The 27,981-nt window shown below is 40.9% G+C and overlaps 1 protein-coding gene across 1 annotated transcript; it reads left to right on the top strand.

Annotated features, from left to right (window-relative positions):
* The first annotated feature begins 58 nt into the window (after positions 1–58).
* On the top strand, positions 59–24,991 carry ccni (cyclin I). Its single transcript, XM_061801027.1, has 10 exons — positions 59–284; positions 7,150–7,309; positions 11,935–12,069; positions 15,499–15,573; positions 15,874–16,014; positions 19,357–19,482; positions 19,732–19,833; positions 20,088–20,220; positions 22,273–22,430; positions 23,644–24,991. Exons 2-10 carry the CDS (start codon positions 7,196–7,198, stop codon positions 23,836–23,838), a joined length of 1,179 nt encoding a protein of 392 aa, XP_061657011.1. The 5' UTR covers positions 59–284; positions 7,150–7,195; the 3' UTR covers positions 23,839–24,991.
* Positions 24,992–27,981: the final 2,990 nt, after the last annotated feature.

Genomic DNA, 27,981 nt, shown 5'->3' with positions numbered 1-27,981 from the left:
AAACATAAACAGAGTGTGAAGAGAGTCGACTTTGTTTCTCCCTTGGCCTGGGCAAAGTGGTAGGCGGAGTTTGTTTCCTTGTCTCTTCCCCCCAGTCCCCTCTTCGGAAGTGGACACTCGCTGTCTACTTTCCCCAAATTGATTATTTATATTTTACCAAAACACCTCAAATGGAAGCCAAGATGGACGACTGAGCCAAAAGCAGGTCCCCGATTTCCCTGACTTTCCGGAACTGAGTGGACCGGATGAAATCCAACCGTGGTTTTCTCCGCTTCGCAGGGGAGGTAAGGCTCTGGGCTTCGGCTACTTCCTGGATACCAGGCACCTATTTAAACGGCTTGACAATTTAGCACTGTTGTCATAACAAACGCGTTTTTTAGTTGTATATATTCCCATCTATCCATACACAGATAAAAAAAATACATATATTTCTATTCATAAAGCTCTCTCCGATCAATTCATTGTCTCATGTAAAGAAGACGTTTTAGTTTATCTGCGACGTCACGTCAACAAACTAGCTTAGCTGTACAGAAACTGAAGACGTTTTAGTTTATCTGCGACGTCATGTCAACAAACTAGCTTAGCTGTACAGAAACTGTCAGCGCAGTTCCTAGGAATAGTTGATGAGATTGATCCTTTGAGATATGTCATTCCTGTCATGAGACACATGAAGATGATGACTGACAATTTGACATTTTACAGTAAATAAGCACAAAGATAAAACTACGATTTGAATAATTCATCAATTTGAATTAGTATTACCTCTTTGCCCGCATTAACTCAAAGCTTCCTTCTAATACATACATGCAGTTGAACTCAGAAGTTTACATACACTGTAAAAACATTTCCTTTTTTTCTCTCACGATCTGAAGTCAAATCAGACTAAACCTCTCCTGTCTGGATGACCAAAATTATTTAATTTTGTCAAATGTCACAATAATGAGAGAGAGAATTTCTTGGAAAATGCTCTTTATTTTTATATATATCTATATTTATATATATATATATATCTATATATATATATATATATATATACTTGCAGTAATTTCCTTAGTATTGAGTACCATTTCCTTTGAACTGCATGACTTGAAAAACCTTCCAAAAAGCTTCTATTGGAATCCTGGCCCATTTGTCCTGACAGAACTTGTGTAACTGAGTCAGGTTTGTCAGTTGCCTTTTCAAATCTGACCCACAAATTTCTGATAGGATTCATATCAGGGCTTTGTAATGGCCATTCTAAGACATTGACTTTGTTACTCTCGAGCTACTTTTTAATCATTTTGGCAGTATGCTTTGAGTCATTGTCCACTTGGAAGACCCATTTGCACCCAAGTTTTAGCTTCCTTGTTGTGTCTTGATATGTTCTTACTATCTCCATGTAATTTTCTTTCTCCATGATGCCCTGTTTATATGGGGAGCTTTAGTTCATCCTGCAGCAATACAAGCTCATTCATCTTGGTGCCACCTCCATGCTTCACAGTTGGTACGGTGTTCTCAGGTCTAAAAGCTTCCCCCTTTTCCTTCAGATGTATCATTGGTCATTATGGCCAAACACCTCCACTTTAGTTTCATCAGGCCACAGGGCATGTCTCCAGAAGTTAAGATCTCTGTCTTGGTGTGATTTTGCAAACTGTAATCTGTTTTTTTTATGTTCTCGTTTCACTGTGGATCATGACACTTTCTGATCAGCTTCATCCAGTAGCTCCACAAGGTATTTAACGTTTGTTCTGGGGTTGATTCACACATTTCAGACCAAAACACATTCATCTCTTGTGACACTGAGCTGGTTTCCTTCCGAAGTGGTGTGATGGCTGGACATTCCCTGGATGTTTATACTTGCATATAATTGTTTGAACAGATGAACCAGGCACTTTACAGCATCAGAAAATTGGAAATTCTTTCTCTGATTTCCTGGCCAATTTCTTTTGATTGTCCCATGATTTCAAAAAAAGAAGCAGTGCGTTTGAGGTATGGCTTTAAATACATCTCCAGGTATGCAGTCTTATCAACACATGTTGTCAGTTAAGTGTGCAGTCTATCAACCCATGTTGTCAGTTAATCTATCAGGAGCTTCCACAGGGTTCGCACGCGGCCCTAAAAGTCCCTAAAAACCCCAAAATTTTCAAAGGTGCATTTAGGGGCTCCTAAAAGTCCTTAAAATCCGCAAAAACCGGTCAAGCCCCTAAAAAGGCCTTAAATAAAAAAAACAATCAAAGGGAGGACCTCTACCGCCAAAATTCTCCCTAAAAAATAAAGTAATCTTTTTATTTAAAAAAAAAAAATATTGATTCGTCTGGCGTCCAAAACAGCCGGAAATTGTCAACGGAAGTCACCGTGTTAACAACTAGTCGCCATCTTGTCGATATTCCATTGTTTGTTTCCGTGAGTAGGCATTTCACTTCGTCTTCCTTACGACGTAGCGTAGTTGTTTCATCGATCCAACTTGTATCACGGGGAAGTGCATTTTTCAAGAAGCTTGGGTTGAAAGTAAGGAGTTTAGGAGCTGGGTTTGTCGAGATCCAAAACATCGGCACATGTTTTACTGCCATCTGTGCAAGCAGAGTTACCAGCTTGAAAAGATGGGCGTCATAGCGCTGGAGTCGCACCGGAAAAACAGGAGACACGCTGATTTGGCGAAGACTCTCTCATCTTCCGTTGGTATGAATCTGTTTCTAAAATATCAAGATAGTGAAGCATCAACTTCAGGCAGTGGTACTAGCAGTGTATGCACACTAGGGATCGAAAAAAAAACGCTTACTTTCATAACCGGTTTTAACCAAACAGCTGTAGCAAAAAAACGATTAACCGCTTTTAAAACCGGTACCACTGTGGCGTTTACATAATTCACCCGCGGGACCTCGAGTTGGGGTGCGGGGTTCTGCACGGACTGTTTTTGTAGTTGCTCTTCCGGAGTGACGAGTTCACAGAATCCCCCCCGTTATGCAAGTAGTGTTTTGATGTCTGCCAATAAAACAAGTTTTGTTCCTGTGTCCGACACTCCGCCTCTGACTCCTTTTCTCCGGCGCTACACCATCGATTGTTAATTTCCTCCGCGGTGATGGGGTAGTTTGTATACAATATTGACAAACAAGCTTGTTGAATGTGGCTTTCAGCAACGCACTCATATAAGTTAAATTTTTATTTTTTTTGTAAAAATGTTTTAATGTTGACATTCTTCTTTCGGACTTTCAGAAAGGGCATGAAAGTATACTGAGCGTTTCCTCGATGCCATGTTTGATGTTTCTTTGATTTAACTGAATGTTCTTTTGAGTCCAACTTTACTCTTAACAGCGAAACTTGGAAAAAAGTGGAAATGATGTTGAAAAAAATAGCGCAATGTGGAGTACCGGAACCGAAAGTAATGATTGGAAATTTTAACCGATTTCGAAAGTCCGATTATGGTTTCGGTTTTTAAAAAACGAAAACCGGTTATTTGTAACCGGTTGCAATCCCTAATGCGCACCTACAGTTGTCCAGGCAGAAGTCAGGCTTTATGAACGTAGTTCAATACACGAAGACGGACTCGTTAAAGGCAGAGATCATGTGGACTTTAAAAGTGATCTGCAGCCATTACAGTTACAAATCTTGTGAAAATAATTCGAAAGTGTTTGCAGTCATGTTCCCAGACAGTGACATTGCTAAAAACTACCACTGTGGGGAAAGGAAGACTTCGTACCTGGCTACATTTGGCATCGCTGCCCACTTTTCATCTCTACTGCCTCAAAGCCAAAAAAAACCAGAATAGAGACTGACATATCAACGAGGCCCTGTAGCTCAGTGGTTAGAGCACTGGTTTGATAAACCAGGGGTTGTGGGTTCGTATCCCACTGGGGCCTCCACTCCCTGAGAAGGGTTGCGTCAGGAAGGGCATCCGGCGTAAAAATTGTGCCAAACATATGTGCGTTCATCTGAGATGACACGCTGTGGCGACCCCGAAAGGGACAAGCCGAAAGAAACTTCTAGAGACTGACATATCAACGCTTATTGAGAAGGCTGAGAGGCTGTGTGCGGAGGCAGAAGAAAAGAGGAATCTGAGGTTTATCACCGAGGCCAATGCACTCAGAGGCAGAGTAAAGGACAAGAGAGCCACTTTGGCACCTCTGCAGCAACAAATAGAGGAGGCACTGGGTAGGCTCAAGGAGCTGGAGTAGGGGTCCTGAGACAGACATCAGTAGAAGACATTTGTGTATATAGTTGCAATTGTAGTTAGAATCTGTTTTTCTGTAGACTGTTATGTGAAGACGTTGACAATGGTCATATCAATGAAAACTACCACAAGGGGCGACAGGTTATCACTGTCACATGTACTGAGATACTGGAACATTTGATGAACCAAGAACGGTTGATGGCACCATTGGGTGAGTCTTTTTTCCTTACTCTTGATTTCCCACGATGGCCCTACATTTTTCGTGTCAGCCCCTAAAAATGCCCCTAAAAAGCCCTTAAATTTTTTTGGTCAGACTGAGCATGAACCCTGTTCCATAGCCATGACCTCATCATCTGGACTTCCTCATGTTCAAGACATAGTACTTTATCTGTACGTAAACATTTGACCTCAAAGAAAATAATGTAAAATTCTCTCACATTATTGTGTCATTTCACAAAATAAAATAATTTTGGTGATCCTGACTGACCTGAAACAAGAGTGGTTTGAGTGATTTGGCTTTCCTGTAATTTATAACAACTGAGAAGGACTGAACAAAAATGCCATTGAAGAGAAAATTGCATTCTGCATATTTTTTTTAAAAATAACATTATGATGTTGCTAACCAATAATGACAAAAGTACTTCTTACCATGAATGCGACTTGTGGTGCTTCATGCGTCGTTATATTAAGCTTTGTGCAGGCGTTGACACTTCCATCTGTTTATCGTGATCGGAATTCAATTTGATTTGCCATCATAATGGTGGATGGTGAACGGTTCTTGCCGACAAAGGCATGTCTTCCTTTGATCATCTTGTTTTTATGTGAAGTTGTCAAAATGTCTATTGGCAACATCGAGGACGAATGCTTTGGCATACTCCCCATCTGTGAATGTAGACACACAGTAGAACCCTCCCTCTCCACAAGGGCTGTCCATTCTTGTTGATAACTTTTATGTTATGTTAACATACAAGGCAAGTTCTCAGTTTGCATGTAACGTAAGCATCCCATTCAGCCTGTTGTTGTCTCTATTCTTTTTATTTTAAAGTTATCGGCATTTAAATTTTAAATGACGTGTCTGTCTTGGTGTTGGCTTTTATCAAATAAATTTCCACCAAAAATGCGACCCATACTCCAGTGTGACTCATATATGTTTCTTCCTTATTTTTTATGCATTTAATGGCTGGTGCGACTTGTACTCCGGAGCGACATATAGTCCGGAAAATACGGTAGGTTAAGGGGGTCACACAGGACCAGGCAACTGAATATTTTTTTTCCTTAATAAATTAAATCATGATGCATCTTCTCCCTGTGCCTGGCTGGGTTTTCTCTGGGTATTCGGGTTTCCTCACACATCCCAAAAACATGTATTGTAGGTTAATTCAAGACTCTGACTTGCCCGTAGGTGTGAATATGAACACAAGTGGGGAAGCAATGCAAAAATACAATAATTAGAGAAGGGGCCCAATACTTTTTCACAGCACTGTATACGGGTCTGTGCAAAGTTTGCCAATGAGCCCTTGAACGATTCAGACAATGAGTTGGAGAAAATGTCGTGGTCAGATGAGACAAAAATCAAGCTATTCAGGATCAATTTGACTTGCTGTTTTTGGAGGAATTCATACTATGACCCCCAAGAACACCATCCCCATCATCAAATATGGAGTTGGAAGCATTGGGCATTGGGGGTGTCACTCTGCAAAGGGATCAACTTCCAAGAGGTCATCTACAGATCTAGGGAAATATGGATGGGGCTTGTACTCTGAAATCCTCTTTGACAACCTCATTCTCTTATCCAGAAAACTTAAAATGGGTGTTTGGATGGGGGTTCAGCTTGATGATAACTTAAATGTACACAGCCAAGCAAATGAAAGACTGGCTAAAGAAGAACCAGATGTAGGTTATAGAATGGCTGACCCTGTCTCCATAGAAAATTTGGAGGGAACTGAAGCTTTGAGTTGCCCAGGCACCGCCTTTAACACTAAAGATTTGGAGAGGCTCTGCAAAGAGTAGTGGTCCAGAATTCCTTGTGAGATATTTGCAATAATAATTGATAATCAACTACAAGAATGGTCTGACCTCTGTACTGGTCCACCAACTACCAAGAAATGTTTTGACATTTCCCCTCAATGAATTGGACAATAGGTGGCACGGTTAAGCAACTGGTTAGAGGGTTGGCCTCACAGTTCTGAGGACTGGAGCTCAAATCCCGGTCCTGCCTTTTTGGAGGTTACATGTTCTCCCCATGCCTGCATTTCTCCAGGCACTCGGATTTTATTACATTATTATTATTATTATTATTATTATTACATTAATTGGACACTAATTTGCCCCTAGGTTTGATTGTGAGTGCGATTGTTTGTCTCCATGTACCTGACGATTGGCTGTAAAACAGTTCCGGGTGTACCCTGCCTCCGATTTGATGACAGCAGGGGTACGCTCCAACACTCCCGCGACCCTTGTGAGGATAAGCGGCTCAGAAAATGGATGGGTGGATGTATTCATAGATAACTGGTCCTCAACATTTTCTTTGGTTTGGTGGAATATCTTCCGACAATACCAAGAATACTTTCCCAAGTATGAAAATAAACTTTTGACTCGTTTTCTTTGTAGTCAAGGTTGTTGTTATTGTCTAATTATTTATTCTATGAATTTACGATTATTCATTATTCTTAATAGACCCTTGTAAGGATAAGTGTCTCAGAAAATCGATGGATTGGTGAATTGTGCAATATTTAGAATATTTTGTTTTGTGATATTTTTTTTTTTTCTTTTTTTTTTAGAATTTCTTTTTGATATTTAGTGTCTGTTAAAATACACCTGTCATTAAAATTATACTAGACCATGTCTTTGTCATTGGGTAAACTTATAAAATCGGTGTGTGATCTAATAATTTTTTGCTCCACTGTATGTATGTAACACATGTTCTGTGAGTTTTCTTTCCAAGTCCGAACCAGCATTTGTTTTGAATAGAATGAGTCCAATTGATATGTATCACCTTGCAGGTAGCTGTATCCAGTGGGGAGGAAGGCTGAACCAGGGTGAGAAAGAATGAAGTTCTCTGAACCCTGGGGAGTCAACAGGCTGGCTTTTCTTCTAGAAAAGGCCATGTCTAGGGAAGCCAAGATGTGGAAGCTCTATGTTCCAAAGAAGCCCTCCTCACAGGTCAGGACTCAATACTCAATAAATGAAAGTAAACCCAGCTTCAGACTTGACAACAAAAATAACACTACTTGAATCTATATTAAAATACCTGCTATATGCATCTTTCTCTCATGCTACCCCATTGTTCCCAACCTTTACTGAGCAAAGGCAAATATTTTACACTACAAAAGTCCCAAGGCATTCCATTAAACAAAAATCTCACAAGCGTTTCCTAAAATACAGAGACTCTCATCTCTAATCACACATCTGAAAAATGTACAGTTGTGGTCACTCATGCCCGCAGATATAAAGTTATGGGTGTGGTTCACCAGTCATGCCCGCAGCTATAAAGCTGCAGGTGTTTGTTTGTAATTATGAGTGTACCCCTTTAAAAGTGGAGAGGGGTAGTGTAAGGTCAACTAGGAAGTAGAAGTAGGCTAAGTAGCAGAGACCGTGACGTCGCTGGATCGGTTTTCATGTGTGCGACAAGTGCGCAATTGCGCAGTGGCAAAGCTTAGAGGTAACATTGGTCAAGACTACACAAAATAAGGGAGGTCTTTCAATATCTATGCATTTCTACTTGTAGACGTGCAGATTTGCAAGAGTGATGGTGCGCGGGCGCATACGTGCCAGTCAAATCACAGTGACTGTATCTCTGTTACACTACAAGAAATTATGATCAATTTAGCTCATTCATCAGATCGGAAAATTATGACATCAAAGCTGATCAGTATAAAATGCCAAATATTGTCCGATTCCCATCAGGCCGATAAAATTGGCGTAAAGTCCAATTATCATTATTTAATGAATGACAAGAGGGGGATACACATGTTACTTGTACTTTCTGCCATCTTGTGGAAGAACATGTAATAGTTTTGCCTGACCTTATATGCCAGATAAATGAACAAACATTATTTGCAGTCAACAAATAAAACATTTTTGAGTACTATACTTTATATGAATAAATTCACAGGGGTTGTGTCTCACTGTTCTATTCATTGGATTGACAAGTTAGAGTTGTTGACCTGGTTCCTTTATGGCCTTAGGGTTTTTTTTATATTATGCTGATAAAAACAGATCAATAAACAACTTTAAATAAAGCACTGACACGCACAATTATATGAGTTCAAGGAGACAGTTGGTCCCTTCAGTACCTTGTAAACTGCAGCATTACTGTGTAGAATACTGCATAGTCATGCATGTTTGTCACACTATTGTATCAACCTCATTTTGACAAGATGGAAAGCTCAGCTGATTTGTTGAGAGACTAAATGTTAAACAGAAATGTCTTGTTCTTTGTTGTTGTTGCTTTGTTGTTCTTTGTTCTGAATGTCGTATCAGGGCAGCACTGACTGTCGGAGGAAAAATTCCGTGTGGGTTTTTACACACTTGGCCAACAAAGCTGTTTCTGATTCTGATTATCAATTGACTTGAATGGCATTTATACAGAAAAGGTAATAATTCCAAGAAGGAATCAATCTGGATTTGAATTTGTTCTGATGTGGTCAAATAAAATTGTTTCAAATTGGCCTTAAATTTAGTTTGAAGTAAATTCTCAACTCATGAACAGAGTCAAAGTTGAGTACAAATCTGTTGAAACCAGTTCTGACCGATTTTAGTGCTTTCCATTTTTTGTGACGGAGTTTTAAAAACTTTTATGGGTTGTGATGTGTTTACTCTTTTGGGCCACCATTCAAGTTTTAATGGTATTTATTTCCCCACCCCGCCTTGAGTTTGTTTACCTCTCAACAATGACCAACTCTCCTGGTATGTTGCAGTGTAATAGGAAAATGTAACTGAAAAGTGATAATGTACCTGTGGAATATATGAGATCTTTTTCGGATATACAGTCGTGCTGTTATTTTGGGGGGAAATGCATCACAGTACACAACAGTCACCTATTGTGGTAAATGATGTAAATTGGTGTGAATGGTACAGGCTTGCAGTTACAAAAATAAGTCGTCTCCTTGGGATTTTGTTCAGATGTGAGAAGTTGAATAGTGTTACGTTTCAATCTTGGTGGCTAACAAGGGCAGCAATGATTCAAAATGTGGCCCTTGCTACTTATTTAATCTCCAAATCCACTGTGTTATGAAACATGGCGTTCCGACCCCAGTTATATGGGGTTTCTTACTGAGCCTCATTGTTCTCAATCCTAATTGTTTTTCTTTGATATACTCAACATGCGTTCTTGTGTTCTCATGATGCATAGGGCCTGATTTACAAAGATCCGAAATAGCCAGTGCTAAATTAGTATTTCAGTCTTAACAGATTATTGTAACTGTAGTTTGACAGTTTGCGCGTATTGAACTGCAATCGTTTACCACTTACTTTACTGTTCCCTCGTTATTCACGGGGGTTATGTTCCTCAACCTGTTCCTTAGTTCATAAAATTAATTTATAAACTCTGTAAAGATTTTTTATACGTTGCAGGAGAAACGTTTGTATTTGCTCCACAAACTCCGGCAGTTCAAGAGTGCTCTGAAGTGTCGGTATTTTTCTTTTCTTTTTTTTTTCTCTTTTTTTTTTTTTTTTTTTTTTTTTTTTACTGCTTTTAATTTATTATATTGAAAAAAATTTCCACCTGTTATTTGGAATTCTTAGAACAGTTCATCACACATCCTAAAAACATTAAGTAGTTGTTGTTTAATTCCATGTTGTATATTATTAATTTCTATATATGGATTATGCCAGTTTGGGGAGCACATACTGGGAGTTAATTTAGATCCTGTAGATTCTATACTTTGCCACCAAGCCGTTAGGTTGGATGCGATTATTGGATTCTTAAAGCATTTATGGTGTTTAAGACTTGTGGAAATAAAATGGCTTTGGGAGTTTAATGTTGTTCTTCTATTTGTTCCAATTCTAGCCAAGAATCACACTCCTCATTGTGATGGAACCATGTAATAAAATATTGTTATTGGTTAGCTAAACAATAGTGTTTAAAGTTGGAACCATTGAGGCCTTCCTCTTGTTTGCTTTTCTGAAGAGTAGATAGACTGATTAGTTTTTTCTTATTTTTGGACAGAAATTGTATTATAAGAAGATTTCATACCATTTAATTAAAGGTAAGTCTAAAGAAGGGGTGCTCGATGTGTCAATAGCGTGATGGCGTGCCCAAAAAAAAAAGAAATCATCCATCTTGTCGCTTGATTCAGGTGTGGCCAATACGTTGATCACATGCACATAAAGACGTGTTTCAGCAAGCTGGCCTCCTATTTGCGGTCTCTCCTTTGCTTTCTCCATGGCATTATTGGCTGTCAGATATTTACAGTTCTATGTAAAAACACTAGTATGTATATAAAAATAAACTAGCTTTTTGATTCAGATATACTGTGGAAGACAGCAATCTGGAGTAAATGTCTTTCTCTGAGCTGATCATAGACCTTGCTGATTGGATCAGCGGACTATGACATCACAAATAATTAGTTAAAAATGCCATTTGTTGGCCAATCCGATCAGGCTGATCAAATCGGTGTAATGTCTACGTAAAACATGTATTCCTGACCTTGTTGCTTTTGTGACGGCTTTCAGAGATTTTTTTTTAATTGTCTTGATCAATGTTATTTCGAGAAGGAGCTAAAGATTCTCTCTTTATGTACTATGATGCCAGGTTACATAGGAGGATAACAAACCAACACTGAACATAGGAAACAAAAAGTAACAAGGACCATATGGTGTGGGGTGATAGTGAATATTGGTGCGCAAGGAAATTTTTGGGTGACGTGTGTTTGGTGTTTGTAAAGTCAAGCAGAGCATAAAAGCATAAAGATACGAGGGAAGGTTCATGCTGATAGCATGTGTGATTGTTTTTTATCTCAGTAAAAATAGAAAAATGAAACAGAATACAGTACACTTATGACAATCTCCACCTCCTTATATCCATTGTCGGCTGGCTCGTTGGCGTTGGACTTTGCTGCACACTTGACTTGTGGCATGCTAACAAGTTACAGCTACCAGCGAAACTGGCTAAAGAGACAAAAAAATAAGAACATGACCATCCACCATTGAAATAAACTTGTGAAAAGAGAAGTTTTTTCTTGTAATAACTCCTTTTTTGATCTATGCAACAGACTCCTTCACGTTTTTGTCTTTGGAAGGTCAAGCCGTTACTCACGTTGTCAACAACACTTGCGGTTTACCACAGATGCCGTTCCCTTCCTCATGCCCGTTTTACTTCAGCTGATTAGGTTTTTCATCCGCACAAGCACAAATTAAACGTTGCCAGGCATCCAGGGCAATCATAGCTTGTCAAGTCTGCATTGTCTGACGACTATCCCATTTTGGCCACGGTGACATGTAATGGGCCTTCGGGAACGTACTGTAAACGTACCCTCAAAAGAAAAGCTGTGTGATTATGATGCCATTCAAGGTTGCTTTTGTTTTTTGTATTGTTTTTTTTTATTCCTTCTAGAGCAGAGGCTAATTTATTAAATCCAAATGACCAAAACAAATCCTTGACAGCGTGAAGCAAGGTTGTTGTTCTCCTTTTGACTTGTACAATTAAGGGTCGCCACACCGTGTCATCTTTTTCCATCTACGCTTATCTCCTGCATCTTTCTCTCTAACACCAGCTGCCCTCATGTCTTCCTCTCTCTCTTTTGCCTGATAGGTTGTTAATAGTTATTTTCTGTGTTATATTGCAGGATACAGATATCTCCCCGACTCAGCGGGACAAGGCCATTTGCTGGCTAACGGAGCTCCATGGCAGACTGCAGCTGTACCCAGAGACTCTGGTGTTAGCTATTAGCATTCTGGACCGCTTCCTGGCTTCCATCAAGGTAAGGAAATACAAAGTACAAACTAATCTATCACTGGTGCATGGCAGAAGAGACTGACAGACTGTCAAGCAACTCTGCTCTTATCATTAATGTCATCCTTAATGATTATGTAGTTCTGTTTTTTTCAACTTCCACTTCATTAGGTGCTCCATATTGTGTTTCAACTTGGCACTCAATAGAACGGTCCATTTGATAATTTTTCTTTGGTCTCTATACTAGTTGAGGGAGATGGGATGATGAATAATAATTGCTCACAATAAATATCAATAATGATTTAATAAGGTAGTAAAACTGTATATCCAGCTGACCCCCGCTATTTACGAGGATAGGGACCGGCTCCAACCCCAAATACGTAAAATAATAATTGAGGTGCATTTTTTTTCATGGTTGTGTTTTACTTTAGATTTAGTTTTGTTTCATGTTTCCTGTGTCCCATGTTGTTCATGTGTACTGTAATTAATCATTTATAATGCTCACCCATGTACGGTTTCATAGACACCCAGAAAATCCTTCTACAGTGGTACCTCTTACGAACATTTTTAGTTACGAAAAATTCAGGTTACGAAATGCTTCCTTTGAAAAATATTGTCGCTAGTTACGAAGAGCATTTAGGATACAAAGGGCAAAAAATAGGTGCTGGATTTGCAAGACCCAAATTCCACCGGACATAAATATCCTATATTTCGGTTTGAAAGTGGTACGATAGAGCTGCTCTTTCGCCCAAACATCCCATATGCTCAATCTTTACCCATTTTGCTTTTAGTTTCCCTCACCGAATCCATTGTCTCATGCTAGTGCACACTCATAAAGGACAGGTACAACTTCAACTTCCCAAGAAACTGATGTCCAGTGCCAGTGAGAAGAAGTTTTGTTTTGTCCATAGAAATAAAGCAAGAGATCATTGAGAAATATGAAAAAGGCATGCTCTTGACTTACATCGCCAAAGAATATGTCCGAAATCCTTCAACCATCTGCATGATATTAATGCAGACGGAGGTCCTAAAACCTGCGACTCCTTCCAAAGTGCTCTCTGTCAATTGAAGGAGGAGGTCATCCCTGAAGGATGACATCAAGAGGCTGTTACTTCGTTGGAAAGGGAGATAGCTGGAGACGCAGTGCCAGAGGTCATGATTTGCGAAAAAGCAACAGCCATATTTAAATGACCTCCTGAAGAAGAGGGGGGGGGGGGGGGGCGAAGGAACTATGGACAGGAGCCACAACGGACTTTAGGGCATCACGTGGGTGGTTTCAAAAAATAAGAGGAGGACTGAAATTCACTCTGTTGTTCGACATGGCGAGGCATCAAGTGCAGACCAGAAGGCGGCAAAAGAAATTGTTCGGATATTTCAATATTTGACATTGGAAGAAGGCTATGTTGCACAGTAAGTTTTCAATTGTGACGAGACTGGCCTTTTTTGGAAAAAGATCCCTCGTCGTACATTTATAACAGCAGAGAAATCGTACATTTATAACAGCAAAGAAAAAGAAACTGCCAGGCCACAAGCCACTGAAGGACCGCCTTACGCTTGCCCTTTGGACCAATGCCAGTGGCGATTGTAAAATTAAGTCCCTGCTAGTGTACCACTCCCAGAGCATTCAAAGCTCACAAAAAAACGTCCATTTTTTTTCTGAGTAGGTGAAGTTGGTGTTTGGCCCTGCTGTGAAGAAGTTCCTATCAAATAAGAATCTCCCCCTCAAGTGCCGCCTCATTCTCGACAATGCCCAAGCCCACCCGCCCATCCTTGAAGATGATATCCTGGAGGAGTTCTCCTTCATTACGGCACTGTATCTCCCACGTAACACCACCCCTCTCCTCCAGCCCATGGACCAACAAGTCATTTCAAACTTTAAGAAGAGCTATTTCAAAATCACACTGAATACACACCTTACACTTCGTGTGTTTTGGAGGGAGCACTTTGACATTGTTGTTTGCCTCACTTAATTGCCATTGCTTGGTGGGAGGTGACCAGACGAAACCTTAATTAGACTTGGAGAAAGATGAGGCCTCATGCTGTTGCTCCACAAGATTTTGAGTAGTTTAAAGTGGAGGTTGAGTGTGAACTTCAACCTGAAGTTGAGAAAATTGTTTTGCTGGGAAAGGCCATGGGGCTCGACGTCGATGAGGAGAAGATCGATGAGTTGGTTCAAGAGCACCACGAGGAGCTTTCAATGGAGGAGCAGGAGTTGGTGTTGCAACACATGGCAATGCAGGAGCAGTTCAGTGAGCATGACGGAGAGGAAGAGGCAGCCACTATTCCGTCAGCTCGAATAAAAGAAGTGTTGATGAAATTCCATGACATTCATTCGTCTATCCATTTTCTTAGCCGCTTATCCCCACATGGGTCGCGGGAATGCTGGAGCCTATCGCAGCTGTCAACGGGCGGGTGCACCCTAAACTGGTTGCTAGCCAATCACAGGGCACTTAGAGACAGACAGCTGCACTCACAATCACACCTCGGGGGAACTCAGAGTGTTCAATTAATGTTGCATCTGTTTGGGATATGGGAGGAAACTGGAGTGCCTGGAGAAAACCCATGCAGGCATGGGGAAATCATGCAAACTCCGCACAGAGAGGGCTAGGATTGAACCTGAGTCCTCAGAACTGTGAGGCCAGCGCTTTCCAGGTGCACAACCTTTTCCGCCATTCCATGACATTTCCAAATTTATTGCAAAGAATCATCTGAAAATGTTTACCTTGTACATTTTTATAAGATTATTAAAAGCCATTTGAAAGGTAATTCGCAAAACATCCGGCAATAACTGCTGCTGGTAGTGAAAAAAGCAAAAAGAAGTGACGAAAGTTAAAAGGTTCAGTTTTAAAAAATTTTTTTTAATGTGTGGCACGGTGGATCAGCTGGTAAAGCATTGGCCTCACAATTCTAAGGTCCCTGGTTCAATCCCGGACCCGCCGGTGTGGAGTTTGCATGTTCTCCCCGTGTCGGTGTGGGTTTCCTGCGGGCACTCCGGTTTCCTCCCACATTCCAAAAACATGCAACATTAATTGGAGACTCTAAATTGCCCCGAGGTGTGATTGTGAGTACGGCTGTTTGTCTCTATGTGTCCTGTGATTGGCTGGCAACCAGTTCAGGGTGTACCCCGCCTCCTGCCCGTTGTCAGCTAGGATAGACTCCAGCACGCCCCGCGACCCTCGTGAGGATAAGAGGTGAAGAAAATTGATGGATGGATGTTTTTAATGTTAATGTTTCTTTTGAATTCGTAGTTTTAAGTGGAATTCTCCTTTTGCTTGTCACACACCATTCTGTTCACATCATTGTCCAACGTCAAAAGTAAATTAACTTTATTTTTATTATTCTTTGCATTATGTACTTTGAATACTTTTTTTGGCAGGTGGTTTTGGAGGCTTGGGATGGATTAGGCTATTTCTTATTTAAAAAAGAAAAAAAATATTATTTTATTCTTTGTCTTCAGGCCAGGCCAAAGTACCTCCGCTGCATCGCAATTGCCTCTTTCTTCGTGGCTATTAAGACCTGTGAGGAGGATGAGGTAAACCCAAACACAATATGAGCACGTTTACCGTAGGCAGAGAATAGAAAGTGCAAATGGACCTGGGGCTTTTCCACCAAATGCTCAGGAATTTCAAGTTCCTGGTAACAGGAGTGTCTGGTAATCAAAGTTTTCTGGTGACATGCGATTTCCATTTCTGCTGCATCTCAAACTTCAGTGTGGTTTACCCAAATCATCCTCATGACATACAGTATGTAGGTTTGATAAAAGAAACTACAAGACCATTTCAGTCCAATCTGTGGTGCTAAGAAAAAGTGTGTATTTGTGTTTGTGTCCCAGTGTGTGCCCTCCCTGAGGGAGCTGGTTGCGGCCAGCAGCTGTGGCTGTTCTCCATCAGAGATCCTGAGGATGGAAAGAATCATCCTCGACAAACTCAACTGGGATCTCCACAACGCCACACCGCTGGACTTCCTGCATATTGTACGTCTTTACATATGCTCACATCCTACATGATTTAAATTGGATTTAAGTGCGTTGGGTGTTTATGGTTCGTGTTAGTGATCATTATCTCAGAACAGGAGTTTTGCGTAGAAACAATTGTTCACTCTGGGTGGTTTCCATGTTAAAAATAGAAAATGGATCCATTGTGTTTCTTAGTCATTATAATTTCTTGATTTATACTGGTAGTGACATTACGTATTGCTATTACTTGTATTACAGCAATTATACAACAGCAATAGGAGAAATTTCTATAAATATTTAAGTTGGAATGTGCCACAGTTTTACTATAAGCCTAATCTAACACACTAGTATAAGTAAAATGACTGTCTTTTTTTAATGAAAAATACTTCCAAATCACAAATATGAAACAATCCAGATTGTGCCATCCCGTGTTGTGTGATACACACAATTGGGAACCAAAAAAATATCAACCTTGGCCCTACTCAAAAGGCTTTGTGGATTTAGTCTTGCCGTCTGTATTTTTCTGGGACAAATGTACTAACTAGTCAGTAATCACTTCATTTGCACAAGCAAATCTTTAATGCCTTGTTGAAGCCTGTTGAAGATATGAAGTTAGTTTGCTTTAGAAACCTGTGTACATTGAATCTCAATGGATTTCTTTTGGCTCTCCTCAGTCCTCTCCGTGTCCTACTTCTTCTTCGCTTATGTCTTTCCTTGGATGACTTCCTGTGTTTTGGGGTTCCACCACCAAGTCTCCTTCTCTCCTTTCCAACCAGAAGACACCCCAAATACTCTCCTGCCACCGCTCTGATTAACTTGGCAGTAGTATCCTAGTCTTCTGGGAGCTCTTCCTGTCCATCTAGAGCCTGTCTCACCTCTCTCCAAAAGGCAACACAACATTCTTCCTTTCTCAACTTCCACCACATGGTTCTCTGCTCTACCTTTGTCTTCTTAATCTTCCTACCCGCTACCAGAGTCATCCTACACACCACTATCCTATGCTGTCGAGCTACAATCCCCCCCCGCCTTACAGTCAGTAACCTCCTTCAAATTACATCGTCTGCACAAAATATAATCCACCTGCGTGTTTCTACCTCCGCTCTTGTAGGTCACTCTATGTTCCTGTCTCTTCTGGAAATAAGTGTTCACAACTGCCAGGTCCATCCTTTTTGCGAATTCCACCACCATCTGACCCTCAAAGTTCCTTTGCTGGATGCCGTACTTACCCATCACTTCTTCATCGCCCCTCTTTCCTTCGCCAACATGTCCATTGAAATCTGCACCAATCACAACTCTCTGGGATGCTCAGAACTACTTCGGCTAGTTCCTTCCAGAATTTCTTCCAAAGAAACAATTTACCATCTGTATGTTTTTCACCTTGTCAAAAAACAATGTGGCCCAAACTGCTCATTTTCAAATAGAATGGAGCCTTTGACTGAAAGGTTTGCTACCCTTTGCGCTTCAGTTTACATATTGTAGAGAGGTCCTCTTGGTGTTTTTTTTTCATTTCTTTTGTTTTCACAACATTTATGCTGCTTTTAGTGACACCAGCTGGCCAAAAAGAGAGACTACAGTAGTGTTCAAAATAATAGGAGTCCAATGTGACGCACCAGATTAATTCACATTTTCAGTATACTTTTTATTGCTACATGTCAAACAAGTTATTACAAGGTGCAGTAGATTTTTAGAAAATCAACGAGACCCAGAATTCATGATATACACTCTCATAAGGCTGTGCAATTGGGCAATTTGTTGAAAGGGGTGTGTTCCAAAAAATAGCAGTGTGGTAATTCAGTCAGTGAGGTCATCAATTTTGTGAACAACAGGTGTGAATTAGGTGGCCCCTACTTAAGGATGAAACCAGCATCTCTTGAACATGCATTTCTCCTTGAACGCTTAAAGAAAATGCACCGTTCAACATATGGTTCAGAAGAACAGCATACTTTGATTGGAGAGGGAGAACATCATAAAGAGGTGCAAAAAAATATAGGCTTTTCAGCTAAAATGGAGAGCGTAACCAAAGACGTGGCAGAAACCGAAAGACAAGCATCAATATGGATCATAGAATAACCACAATGGGAAACGCTCAGCCAATGATCCACTTCAGGATGACCAAAGACAGGCTAGCATTACATGTAGGTACAGCGACAGTGAAAAGACGTCTGTATGAAGCTAATCTGTTTACATGAATCCCCTGCAAAGTCCCTCTGTTTAAAAAAAAAATAAAAAAGGCATGTGCAGAACAGGCTTTAATTTGCCAAAGAACACATCAACTGGCCTAGAAGAGAAAATGAGGAACATTTTGTGGACTGTTGAGAGTAAAATTGTTCTTTTTAGGTCCAGGGGCCGCAGATAGTTTGTGTGATGACCCCCAAACTCTGAATTCAAGCCACAGTATACGTTAGAGACAGTGAAGTATGGTGGATCAAGCATCATGACATGGACATGTTTCTCTTACTATGGTGTTGCGCCTATTAATCGCATGTTGCATATGTCAAAATACTTAGAGGTCATGTTGCCTTGTGCTGAAGAGGATCTGCCCTTGAAATGGGTGTTTGAACAAGACAATGTCCCCAAACACACTAGTAAACATGCAAAGTCTCGGTTCCAAACCACCAAAGTTTATGTCATGGAGTGGCCAGACCAATCCCCGGACCTTAATCCAATCGAGAACTTGTGTGGTGACATGAAAAACTGTGTTTCTGAAGCAAAACCAAGAAATGGAAATGAATTGCGGAATGCCAAGGAATCTTGGAGTGGAATAACAGCTGAAAGGTGCCACAAGTTGGTTGACTCCATGCCGTACAGATGTGAAGGATTTATGGAGAAAAAAAAACTTTGGTCATACAACAAAATATTAGTGTAGAGATTGAAAGGATTGGTAAATCCTAGAAACAAAAAAGTTTGCACAAAATAGTTTTGAGTTTGTAAAGTCAACGGCAGACTATTTTTTTAACACGCCCTTTCAACAAATTGCCCAATTGCACAGCCTTAAAAGAGTGTGACGAGTATATCATGAATTCTGGGCCTCATTAGTTTTCCGAGAATTTACTGATACTTGATTGATATGCAACAATAAAAAATATTCTGAAAACGTGGATTAATCTGGTTAGTCACATTGGACTGCTATCATTTTGAACACTCCTGTGTAACGCCTGCCGTGTACACATGCACGCAAGCTTGTGTGTGCAGATTAATTTTAAAACCCTGATATTTTAGATACCTTTATTGGGCCTCAACTAATGTGCAGTTTGACTTTATTATTCTTTGCGTGTTTACCAAAGTTGCTATCTGTGCTTGGAGATTGCAAATTTTGGTAAGGTGGTTCTTTTTTCCCCATCGGTTCTACTTCTTCCATAGTTCCATGCAATGGTGTTGTCGTGCTGTTCTGGGCTTTTGGACTATTTGGGACTCAACTGCTCTCAGCATCTTGCCCTGCTCACACGCCGACTTTACCGCTGTTTGGCCAATCACTCACTCGTTCAGGTACAAGTTATGTCACTGTTGACAAAATAAGATTTTTTTTTTTTCCCAAGTAAGGTTTACCTTGGATCATTCACATGCTTCCAGCACTTTATTTGATTATTTTTTTTTTTTTTCCCAAGTAAGGTTTACCTTGGATCATTCACATGCTTCCAGCACTTTATTTGATTATTTTTTTTATTTTTTCCCCCTCTTACTCTGTATGTTGAACTCGTGCACGTACTGTATAAGTTTATCCCTCTTGTCACGTAGCTTAGGGGATCCATGCTGGCCTTGGCCCTCATCACTCTGGAGCTGGAGACCTGCTGCCCCGACTGGCTAGCTCTCACCATTGAGCTGCTAAAGAAGGCTCAGGTACTGTACTGGAGTAGCTCCTCCTAATAATGGTGATCAGGCTTACTTGGTGCAATAATGTGGAAATATTTGATACATATACCTGGATTTAAAAAAATAGAGACAATTGTCAGTATGATGCAGTGCAGTTTGGAGCTACGCCACATTGCATCTCATTAGAATGTGCAAGTGGTTGCAGTAAAGCGTCGGTTAAGAGTAATTACATGTATGTTGTGTGTAAATAATCCACATCTGATTTTGTCCTCTGTTTTTAGATCAACACCTCTGAGTTGATTCGCAGTCGAGAGCTTGTCGCATGTAGTCTGTCCACACTGAGAGTTTCCCTGCCTCCAAACGCCGTCTACATCTACCAACCCACCCTCCAACTTCCAGCACAGGACCCTCAGGGTATACAATCTCTCTTTGAACGCATATAATGTCTTTTACAATGTGGATGCTGAGTAGCATATGGCTAGATCTGCTCCTGTATCCAGTCTAAAAAGAATTTGCCAGTATCGGCATCTATAATGTCCATTACACTGGATCAGCTACTTACATGAAGAAAATAAGTATTTGAACACTCTGCTATATTGCAAGTTCTCCCACTTAGAAATCATGGAGGGGTCTGAAATTTTCATCATAGGCGCATGTCTACTGTGAGAGAGATAATCTAAAAAGAAAAATACAGAAATCACAATGTAAGATTTTTTAAAGATTTATTTGTGTGATACGGCTGCAAAAAAGTGTTTGAACACCTGTCTATCAGCGAGAATTCTCACCCTCAAAGCCCTGTTAGTCCACCTTTAAAAATCCATCTCCACTCCATGTATTATGCTGAATCAGATGTACATGTATGAGGTCGTTAGCTGTATAAAGACACCTGTCCACACCATACAATCGGTAAAACTCGAACGTGTAACATGGCCAAGACCAAAGAACTGTCCAAAGACACCAGAGACAAAATTGTACAACTCCACACGGCTGGACAGAGCTTCAGAGAAATTACCAAGCAGCTTGGTGAAAAAAGGTCCAGTGTTTGAGCAATCATTAGCAAATGGAAGAAGCTAAACATGACGGTCAATCTCAATCGGAGTGTAGCCTCATGCAAGAAATCACCTCGTGGTGTCTCAATGATCCTTAGAAAGGTGAGGAATCAGCCCAGGACTACACACAGGACTTGGTCAATGACCTGAAAAGAGCTGGGACCACAGTTTCCAAGGTGACTGTGGGTCATACACTGAGACATCATGATTTGAAATCATGCATGGCACTGAAGGTTCCCCTGCTTAATTAAACCAGCACATGCCAAGGCCCGTCTTAAGTTTGCCAATGACCATTTGGATGATACAGAGGAGTCATGGGAGAAGGTTTTGTGGTCAGATGAGACCAAAATTGACCTTTTTTGTCAAAATTCCATTAACCATGTTTGGAGGAAGAAGAATGATTAGTTTCATTCCAAGTACACCATCTCTACAGTGAAGCATGGGCGTGGTAGCATCATGCTTTGGGTTTTTTTTCTGCACATGGGACAGGACAACTGCACTGCATCAAGGAGAGGATGACCGCGGCCATGTATTGTGAGATTTTGGGGAACAACCTCTTTCCCTCAGCATTGAAGATGGGTCGTGGCTGGGTCTTTCAACATGACAATGACCCGAAGCACACAGCCAGGAAAACCAAGGAGTGGCTCTGTAAGAAGCATATCAAGGTTCTGGCGTGGCCTAGCCAGTCTCCAGACCTAAACCCAATAGAAAATCTTTGGAGGGAGCTGAAACTCCGTGTTTCTCAGAGACAGCGCAGAAACTTGTCTGATCTAGAGAAGATCTGTGTGGAGGAGTGAGCCAAAATCCCTCCTGCAGTGTGTGTGCAAACCTGGTGAACAACTACAGGAAATGTTTGACTTCTGTTATAGAAAACAAAGGCTACTTACTGTACCAAATATTAACATTGGTTTTCTCAGGTGTTCAAATACTTATTTGCTGCTGTGTCACACAAATAAATCATTAAAAAACAATCATACATTGTGATTTCTGGATTTTTCTTTTTAGAGTATCTCTCACAGTGGACATGCACCAACGATAAAAATTTCAGACCCCTCCATGATTTCTAAGTGGGAGAACTTGCAATATAGCAGGGTGTTCAAATACTAATTTTCTTCACTGTACATGTATGTGACCTGAAAGAAGTGTCCCTTTTCATATGTATTCATAATTGGACTCATCAAATTTCATTCTGTTGTGCTAGAGAACAACTTATCCCCTTTTTAGCCTTTATCATTTTGTTGTTCACAAATTGATTTAGCACTTTAAGGTCTCAGTGTTGTCGTAATTGTTGTTAGTTTCTTCCTTAATGGGTACCTCAGATTCCACGAACTGGCGTCCTGGATTTTAAATATGAGTCATGTATTTCACATTCATCATTGGGTTTGTTCGTGGATCCACATTTTCCCCTCCTTTTCAGGGAGCGCCTACATTGAGTCTTCCACACCAGCTGGAGTAGAGGAGGGGCACCAGCAACCCTGCGGCCTCCCAGCACTCCTCTCCCCTCCCAAACCGTTGCGTCACCTCAACCACCTGCACAAAGTCACCATGGGCTGCAAGGCTTCGACAAAGCGAAAGGTGATGCCAGCTTGCCACCAGTTTGGTGTAAATATGGCTGTCTGTGCCCTCCCAACTGTTATGGCCCTTCCAAGTTGAAACGAGAGTGAGCGTTGTCAGAATAGTCTCGGAGTACGGCCACAAGCCATACTTGACTTGGTGGCGCCTGAGGCAGGCTCATCTGAATTGAAAAATGCTTTCCTTTGTTATGTTTTGGTTGGGAATTGTCTCCATGCCAAAGATAAGCAGACATTCTGTAAGAAAGACCCCCAAAGTCATTCATCGTTAGGGAAAATATTTTCATCTGTATACTTTTTTTACAATCTCTTCAGCATTTGGACTGCAATGCCTTATTAATGTTTTACATAATTTATAATATATAATTTAGGGCTAGATAATGTATTCAATTTTGGAAATTACATTTTATTTTAATTTTTATTTTTATTTTAATGGAAAATGACCTTTTGTTTTGACCATCCATCCATTTTTTGCCGCTTATCCTCACGAGGGTTGCGGGGAGTAGTGGACCTTATCGCAGCTGTCAACAAGTAGCAGGCGGGGTACACGCTGAACTGGTTGCCAGCCAATCGCAGGGCACATGGAGACAGACAACAGTCACACTCACAATCACACCTAGGGGCAATTTAGAGTGTCCAATTAATGTTGCCTGTTTTTGGGATGTGGGAGGAAACCGGAGTGCCCAGAGGAAACCCACCCAGGCACGGGGAGAACATGCAAACATACAGGCGGGTCCCGGGATTGAACCTGGACCTCAGAACTGTGAGGCCAATGCTTTACCAGCTGATCCACCGTGCCACACATTAAAAACAAACTTTTTTAAAAACTTTTTATAACTGAACCTTTTAACTTTCGTCACTTCTTTTCGCCTGCTTCAGTTCAGTTTCACTACCAGCAGCAGTTGACTATTCCAGTATAATTGAATACAGCCTGACCAACCTTCATTAGTTCACATTTGACTCATTGAAATAAGTTATGTTGCCCCTGATTTATAGCATTAATTGTATCATTTATAATATGGTAATGAACAGGATCAGTGATATAACCATCAACCTATTTATCGCTGGCAATATATTGAAAATGTACCTGTAATTGGTGAAACTCTGTTATGTGGAGAAACCTTATAAAAGCACTTATGTAGTTTCACTCTTCTAATTTTACATATGACTCAAACTTTTTAAAAGGTGTTCCTACGCATGTCTCTTCACGTCTTCAGGTGGAGGAGATGGAGGTGGATGACTTCTTTGACGGTATCAAACGCCTGTATAATGAAGATGGTGTCCCCGCTACCGCCTTGCAGGAGGGGGCAGTGCATGCCTTGGGGGCCATGACACCAGCAAGCGCAGAGGGAGGCCAACAGGAAGGCAGCTCCTCCCCCTGTCCTCCACTGCAGCCGGTGTGTTCCTCGTAGGAAGCGGTCCCTTCCAGCTGTGCTCATCGCAGCCATCTTGCCACTGACGTGATCGTACGAATCTTTTGAAGTCAAAGGTTTTTGGGATGCACCCTCTCAAGATCTTCCACTTCATTCAGTGTCACATCAGTGGTTCAGTTGGTTTTGATCAGCACAATCCGTCCCCCAGAATTCAGTCGTTCAGCTATCTTGAGCTCAGTTCCCGTCAACCCCCCCTTCAGCCGGAAAACAGTCTCCCCCCCAAAAAAAATACATAAGTAGAAACCTGCTGCTATCATTGTTACTGATATTATTTGTCATAAATGTACAAAAAAAATATGAAAAAAAACTTACTCCCAAAATACTACTGTACTATGTTTGTAAAATTTGTATTTGTTTTCCCCTTCAATCTGCTGTCTTGTATTCACTGTCCACTCCTCTCTTTATGCCTCTGTAACAATCAAACTTTTGAATGTTTCTGACTAGAAAATGAACTGTTCCTCACACAGAAAGAGAACATTTCAATATTTAGCATAAAGCACTTTTTGATAGCGTACACATGAAATGCCAGCGAAGCCCTCGTTGAGGTGACTTAATTGAATAAAGGTGTCTTGGGGTGCTAAATTGATGCTTTGGATTCAAACTGAAATGAGTTGTTGAAAGGAAAATTAAAAAAAAATCTATACATTTTGGTCATGGAAACAACTGCAGCAATTCACCTTTAACCACACGCTATAACAGAAGCATCCAGTTGACAAATGCTGTATAAAAGTCATCTTTCAAAAATAATCCAAGCTAATTGAGAAGCCAGTTTTGCACGGCAAGGCCAAATATTTCCAATTTCCCACCAGACGAATGTAGATGTGTGGATGAAGAACCAGGCCAAATTGCATTTGGCTATTGGCCAAAGAAATTTCAAATCAAGAGTTTCAGATACCTCGTAGTACATCAGAAAGGCATTTTAATATGAAGCATCAGAAAAGTGTGCGCTTCTGTCTGAACTCAACACAGATGAAATGAGTGAAGAGAGTAATAACATGCTGTGATTTTAATCTGTAGATGTTTAATTCCTCCTAAAAGCTCTGTTACCTGCTGGAGGGGCCTGAGGGATGCTGCTCCTGGTACCTGAACGCACCATAATACAGCACAAGCAAATAAAAAGAGTGACAACTGATAGTGGTTGTTTTCTGTTTTCTTGAATACCATGTATAATTTTTGGCCAATATTTTTTAAGTGATTTCAAATTAATTGTAAGCGTTAAATGAGTTACTGGTGTTGATAACTCATTTTGAATATTTTTTTAAACTAATTTGAAATTACAAGCCTTATGTGTGAAAGGTGGAGTTGTGCGTGACTGGTGAGCAGCTCTGAAGACCAGGGTTCGAATCCGGCCCCAGTACCCTACAGGTACTCCGTTTTTCTCCCACATCCCCAAAACATGCACGGTAGGTTGACTGAAGACTAAATTGCCAATATCTGTGAATATAAGTGCGAGTGGTTGGTTGTTAATGTGATTGGCTGGCTGTACCCCGCCTCTTACCCGAAGATAGCTGCGATAGGCTCCAGCATGCCCACGGCCCTTGTGAGGATAAGCTGTATGGAAGAAAATAGATGTCTATGTAACTGGTTTTAATAGTGCCTCTTTTTCATCCATCCATTTCTTTTCTTTGATTATTTCCAATTTTGAATGAAATTTAAAAAATTTCCCCACCATCCCTCATCTTACAAAAATGTAACTTCTTCCACTGTATGCTGATCCATCCATCCATTTTCTTTGCCGCTTATTCTCATAAGGGTCGCGGAAGTACTGGAACCTATCCCAGCTGTCAATGGGCAGGAGGCGGGGAGCATCCTGAACTGGTTGCCAGCTGATCGCAGGGCACATTGAGACAAACAGCCGCACTCACAATCACAACCAGGGGCAAATTAGAGTGTCCCATTTAATGTTGCGTGATTATTGGGATGTGGGAGGAAAACGTTGCCCGGAGGAAACCCACACAGGCACAGGGAGAACATGCAAACTCCACACAGGCGGGGTCAGGATTTTAACTCTGGTCTTCAGAACTGTGAGGCCAACGATTTCTAACTGATCCACCGAGCTGCCTCCTCTTTTTCATCCATAAAAAAAAAACTTCAAGAAGAGACAGCAGATGAAAGGGGAGGAGCTAAATATTGTACTATGGAGTAGACAGTGGGAACGCTTGAATTTGATTTTAAACCTTTTTGTGCTGCTTTATGCCAATTAGAAAAGGTGGAGGCATGCAGTGAAAAGAAGAGGACTGAAGATCAGCTGGAGAAAAACAATAAATGTCTGTGAATGAGGGGTGGAATAGTTGGGGTCAACAATCCAAAGCAATGGTGAATGTTGTAGGGAAGTGACGAAACTATTCCAGGCAGGTTGGAGCAGCTGGTGGAAGGCGTCTGGTGTGTTATGTGGCAGAAGAGTCTCTGCTAGGATGAAGGGCAAAGTTTATAAAACAGTGGTGAGGCCGGCCATGATGTACGGATTAGAGATGGTGCCACTGAAGAAACAACAGGAAGCAGAGCTGGAGATAGCAGAAATGAACATGTTGAGGCTCTCGCTCGGAGTGAGCAGGTTTGATAGGATTAGAAATGAGCTCATTAGAGGGACACCCAAAGTTGGATGTTTTGGAGACAAGATTCGAGAGAGCAGACTTCGATGGTTTGGACATGTTCAGAGGCGAGAGAGTGAGTATATTGGTGGAAGGGTGCTGAGGATGGAGCTGCCAGGCAAAAGAGCCAGAGGAAGACCAAAGAGAAGGTTTATGGATGTGGTGAGGGAAGATATGAGGGCAGTTGGGGTTACAGAAGAAGATTACTTGGAAAAAAATGACACGCTGTGGCGACCCCTAACGCGATAAGCCAAAAGGGAAAGGAGAGTTTTAGAGGAAATTATCCTCTTTCGTTAGGTGCAAAAATCACCTTTTTGCTATTTTTGTGTAGAACATAAAAGTCACACTTTGTGCAACCCCCCCCCCCCCCCACGTGAACCTGTGAGGGGAGGCATTTCTTTATCCAGGCTAAAAGCCAGAATGCAAAAGTGTTGCTTTGCTGCCATCTTGTGGAAAATTCGAACCGTGATGAGATACCCTCAAGTATTTTTGCACATTGAACCAGGCTTTGGCTCCTGTCCAAATTACTGGAATTTATATATAATTAATATTGTATAATAATATAATATCCCAGCCTTTCACACACACACACACACACACACACACACACACAGGTGTGTGTATTTAAATAAGCCAATTACTTTTGTTATCCGGTGTAAAAACTGTGCGAAACAAATATGAGCGTTCATCTGAGATGTCACGCCGTGGCGACCCCTAACGGGACAAACCGAAAGGGACTTACTTACACTTTTGTTCTACATACTGTAACAGTAAATAGAGACCCTCAAGGTCACTGGTGGTGCAGTGGTTCGATCATGCGGCTGACTTTCATACAGCCAGCATTGGACTTCCTGCGTAAATCCAAGAATGTTTGCTTCCAACCAATCCATTGTTGCAAAATGGATAACAAAAAAAATAATAATTACTTTTGTGTGGAACCAAATCATTCATCTTCTGATATAAAGTATATATCGGACGAAAGAACTGCAGTTGTAATGAATGATAACACATTCATAACACGTCCTGACACGCTGTAGTTGACTGGGTCAAAACTGGTTTAACTCGTGTTTGCTTTGGGATGCCAAAGAATCTTTGCAGGTACAGTACTTCTCTTTCAATAACCTCATTTGTCTGCCACATGCCTCAAGCTACATGCGCCGACACTTGCTGTGAAATGGAGGAGCAGAATTGTAAACTTGTGAACATGTCTAACCAGCTTTTGAAGAATTTAGTACCAGTTACTCGCTTCGACAACCACCTTGTTTGCGGCTTGAGTGAGACAAACATTCAAGTACAGTATTTTCTTTAGCCATATACACCAAGAAGAGGACTTATGGTCTGCAGACTTGTTTCCTTGTCAGCACATGCACCATGTTGCTACATTTACATTAAATTTCCTACATATTATAGGTTGAAAAATGAAGCAATTAGCATAATTTACAGTTGGGTAAAACACCTTTAATAATTTAAGATCCCTGCACACAATATGAAATGAACTCTGTGCAGTCACAGACTAATAAAAACATCTCTC

The sequence above is a fragment of the Syngnathoides biaculeatus genome, chromosome 17 (assembly GCF_019802595.1).
Source record: "Syngnathoides biaculeatus isolate LvHL_M chromosome 17, ASM1980259v1, whole genome shotgun sequence".
Taxonomy (NCBI): Eukaryota; Metazoa; Chordata; class Actinopteri; order Syngnathiformes; family Syngnathidae; genus Syngnathoides; species Syngnathoides biaculeatus.
This window is presented reverse-complemented; position numbering and strand designations above follow the sequence as displayed.

Bases quoted from the DNA above. Each gene is read 5' to 3' on its own strand.
- ccni (XM_061801027.1), top strand. From the start codon at position 7,196: ATGAAGTTCTCTGAACCCTGGGGAGTCAACAGGCTGGCTTTTCTTCTA. The intron at 7,310-11,934 runs GTCAGGACTCAA...GTTATATTGCAG, and splicing joins CAAAGAAGCCCTCCTCACAG to GATACAGATATCTCCCCGAC. The intron at 20,221-22,272 runs GTATACAATCTC...CCTCCTTTTCAG, and splicing joins TCCAGCACAGGACCCTCAGG to GGAGCGCCTACATTGAGTCT.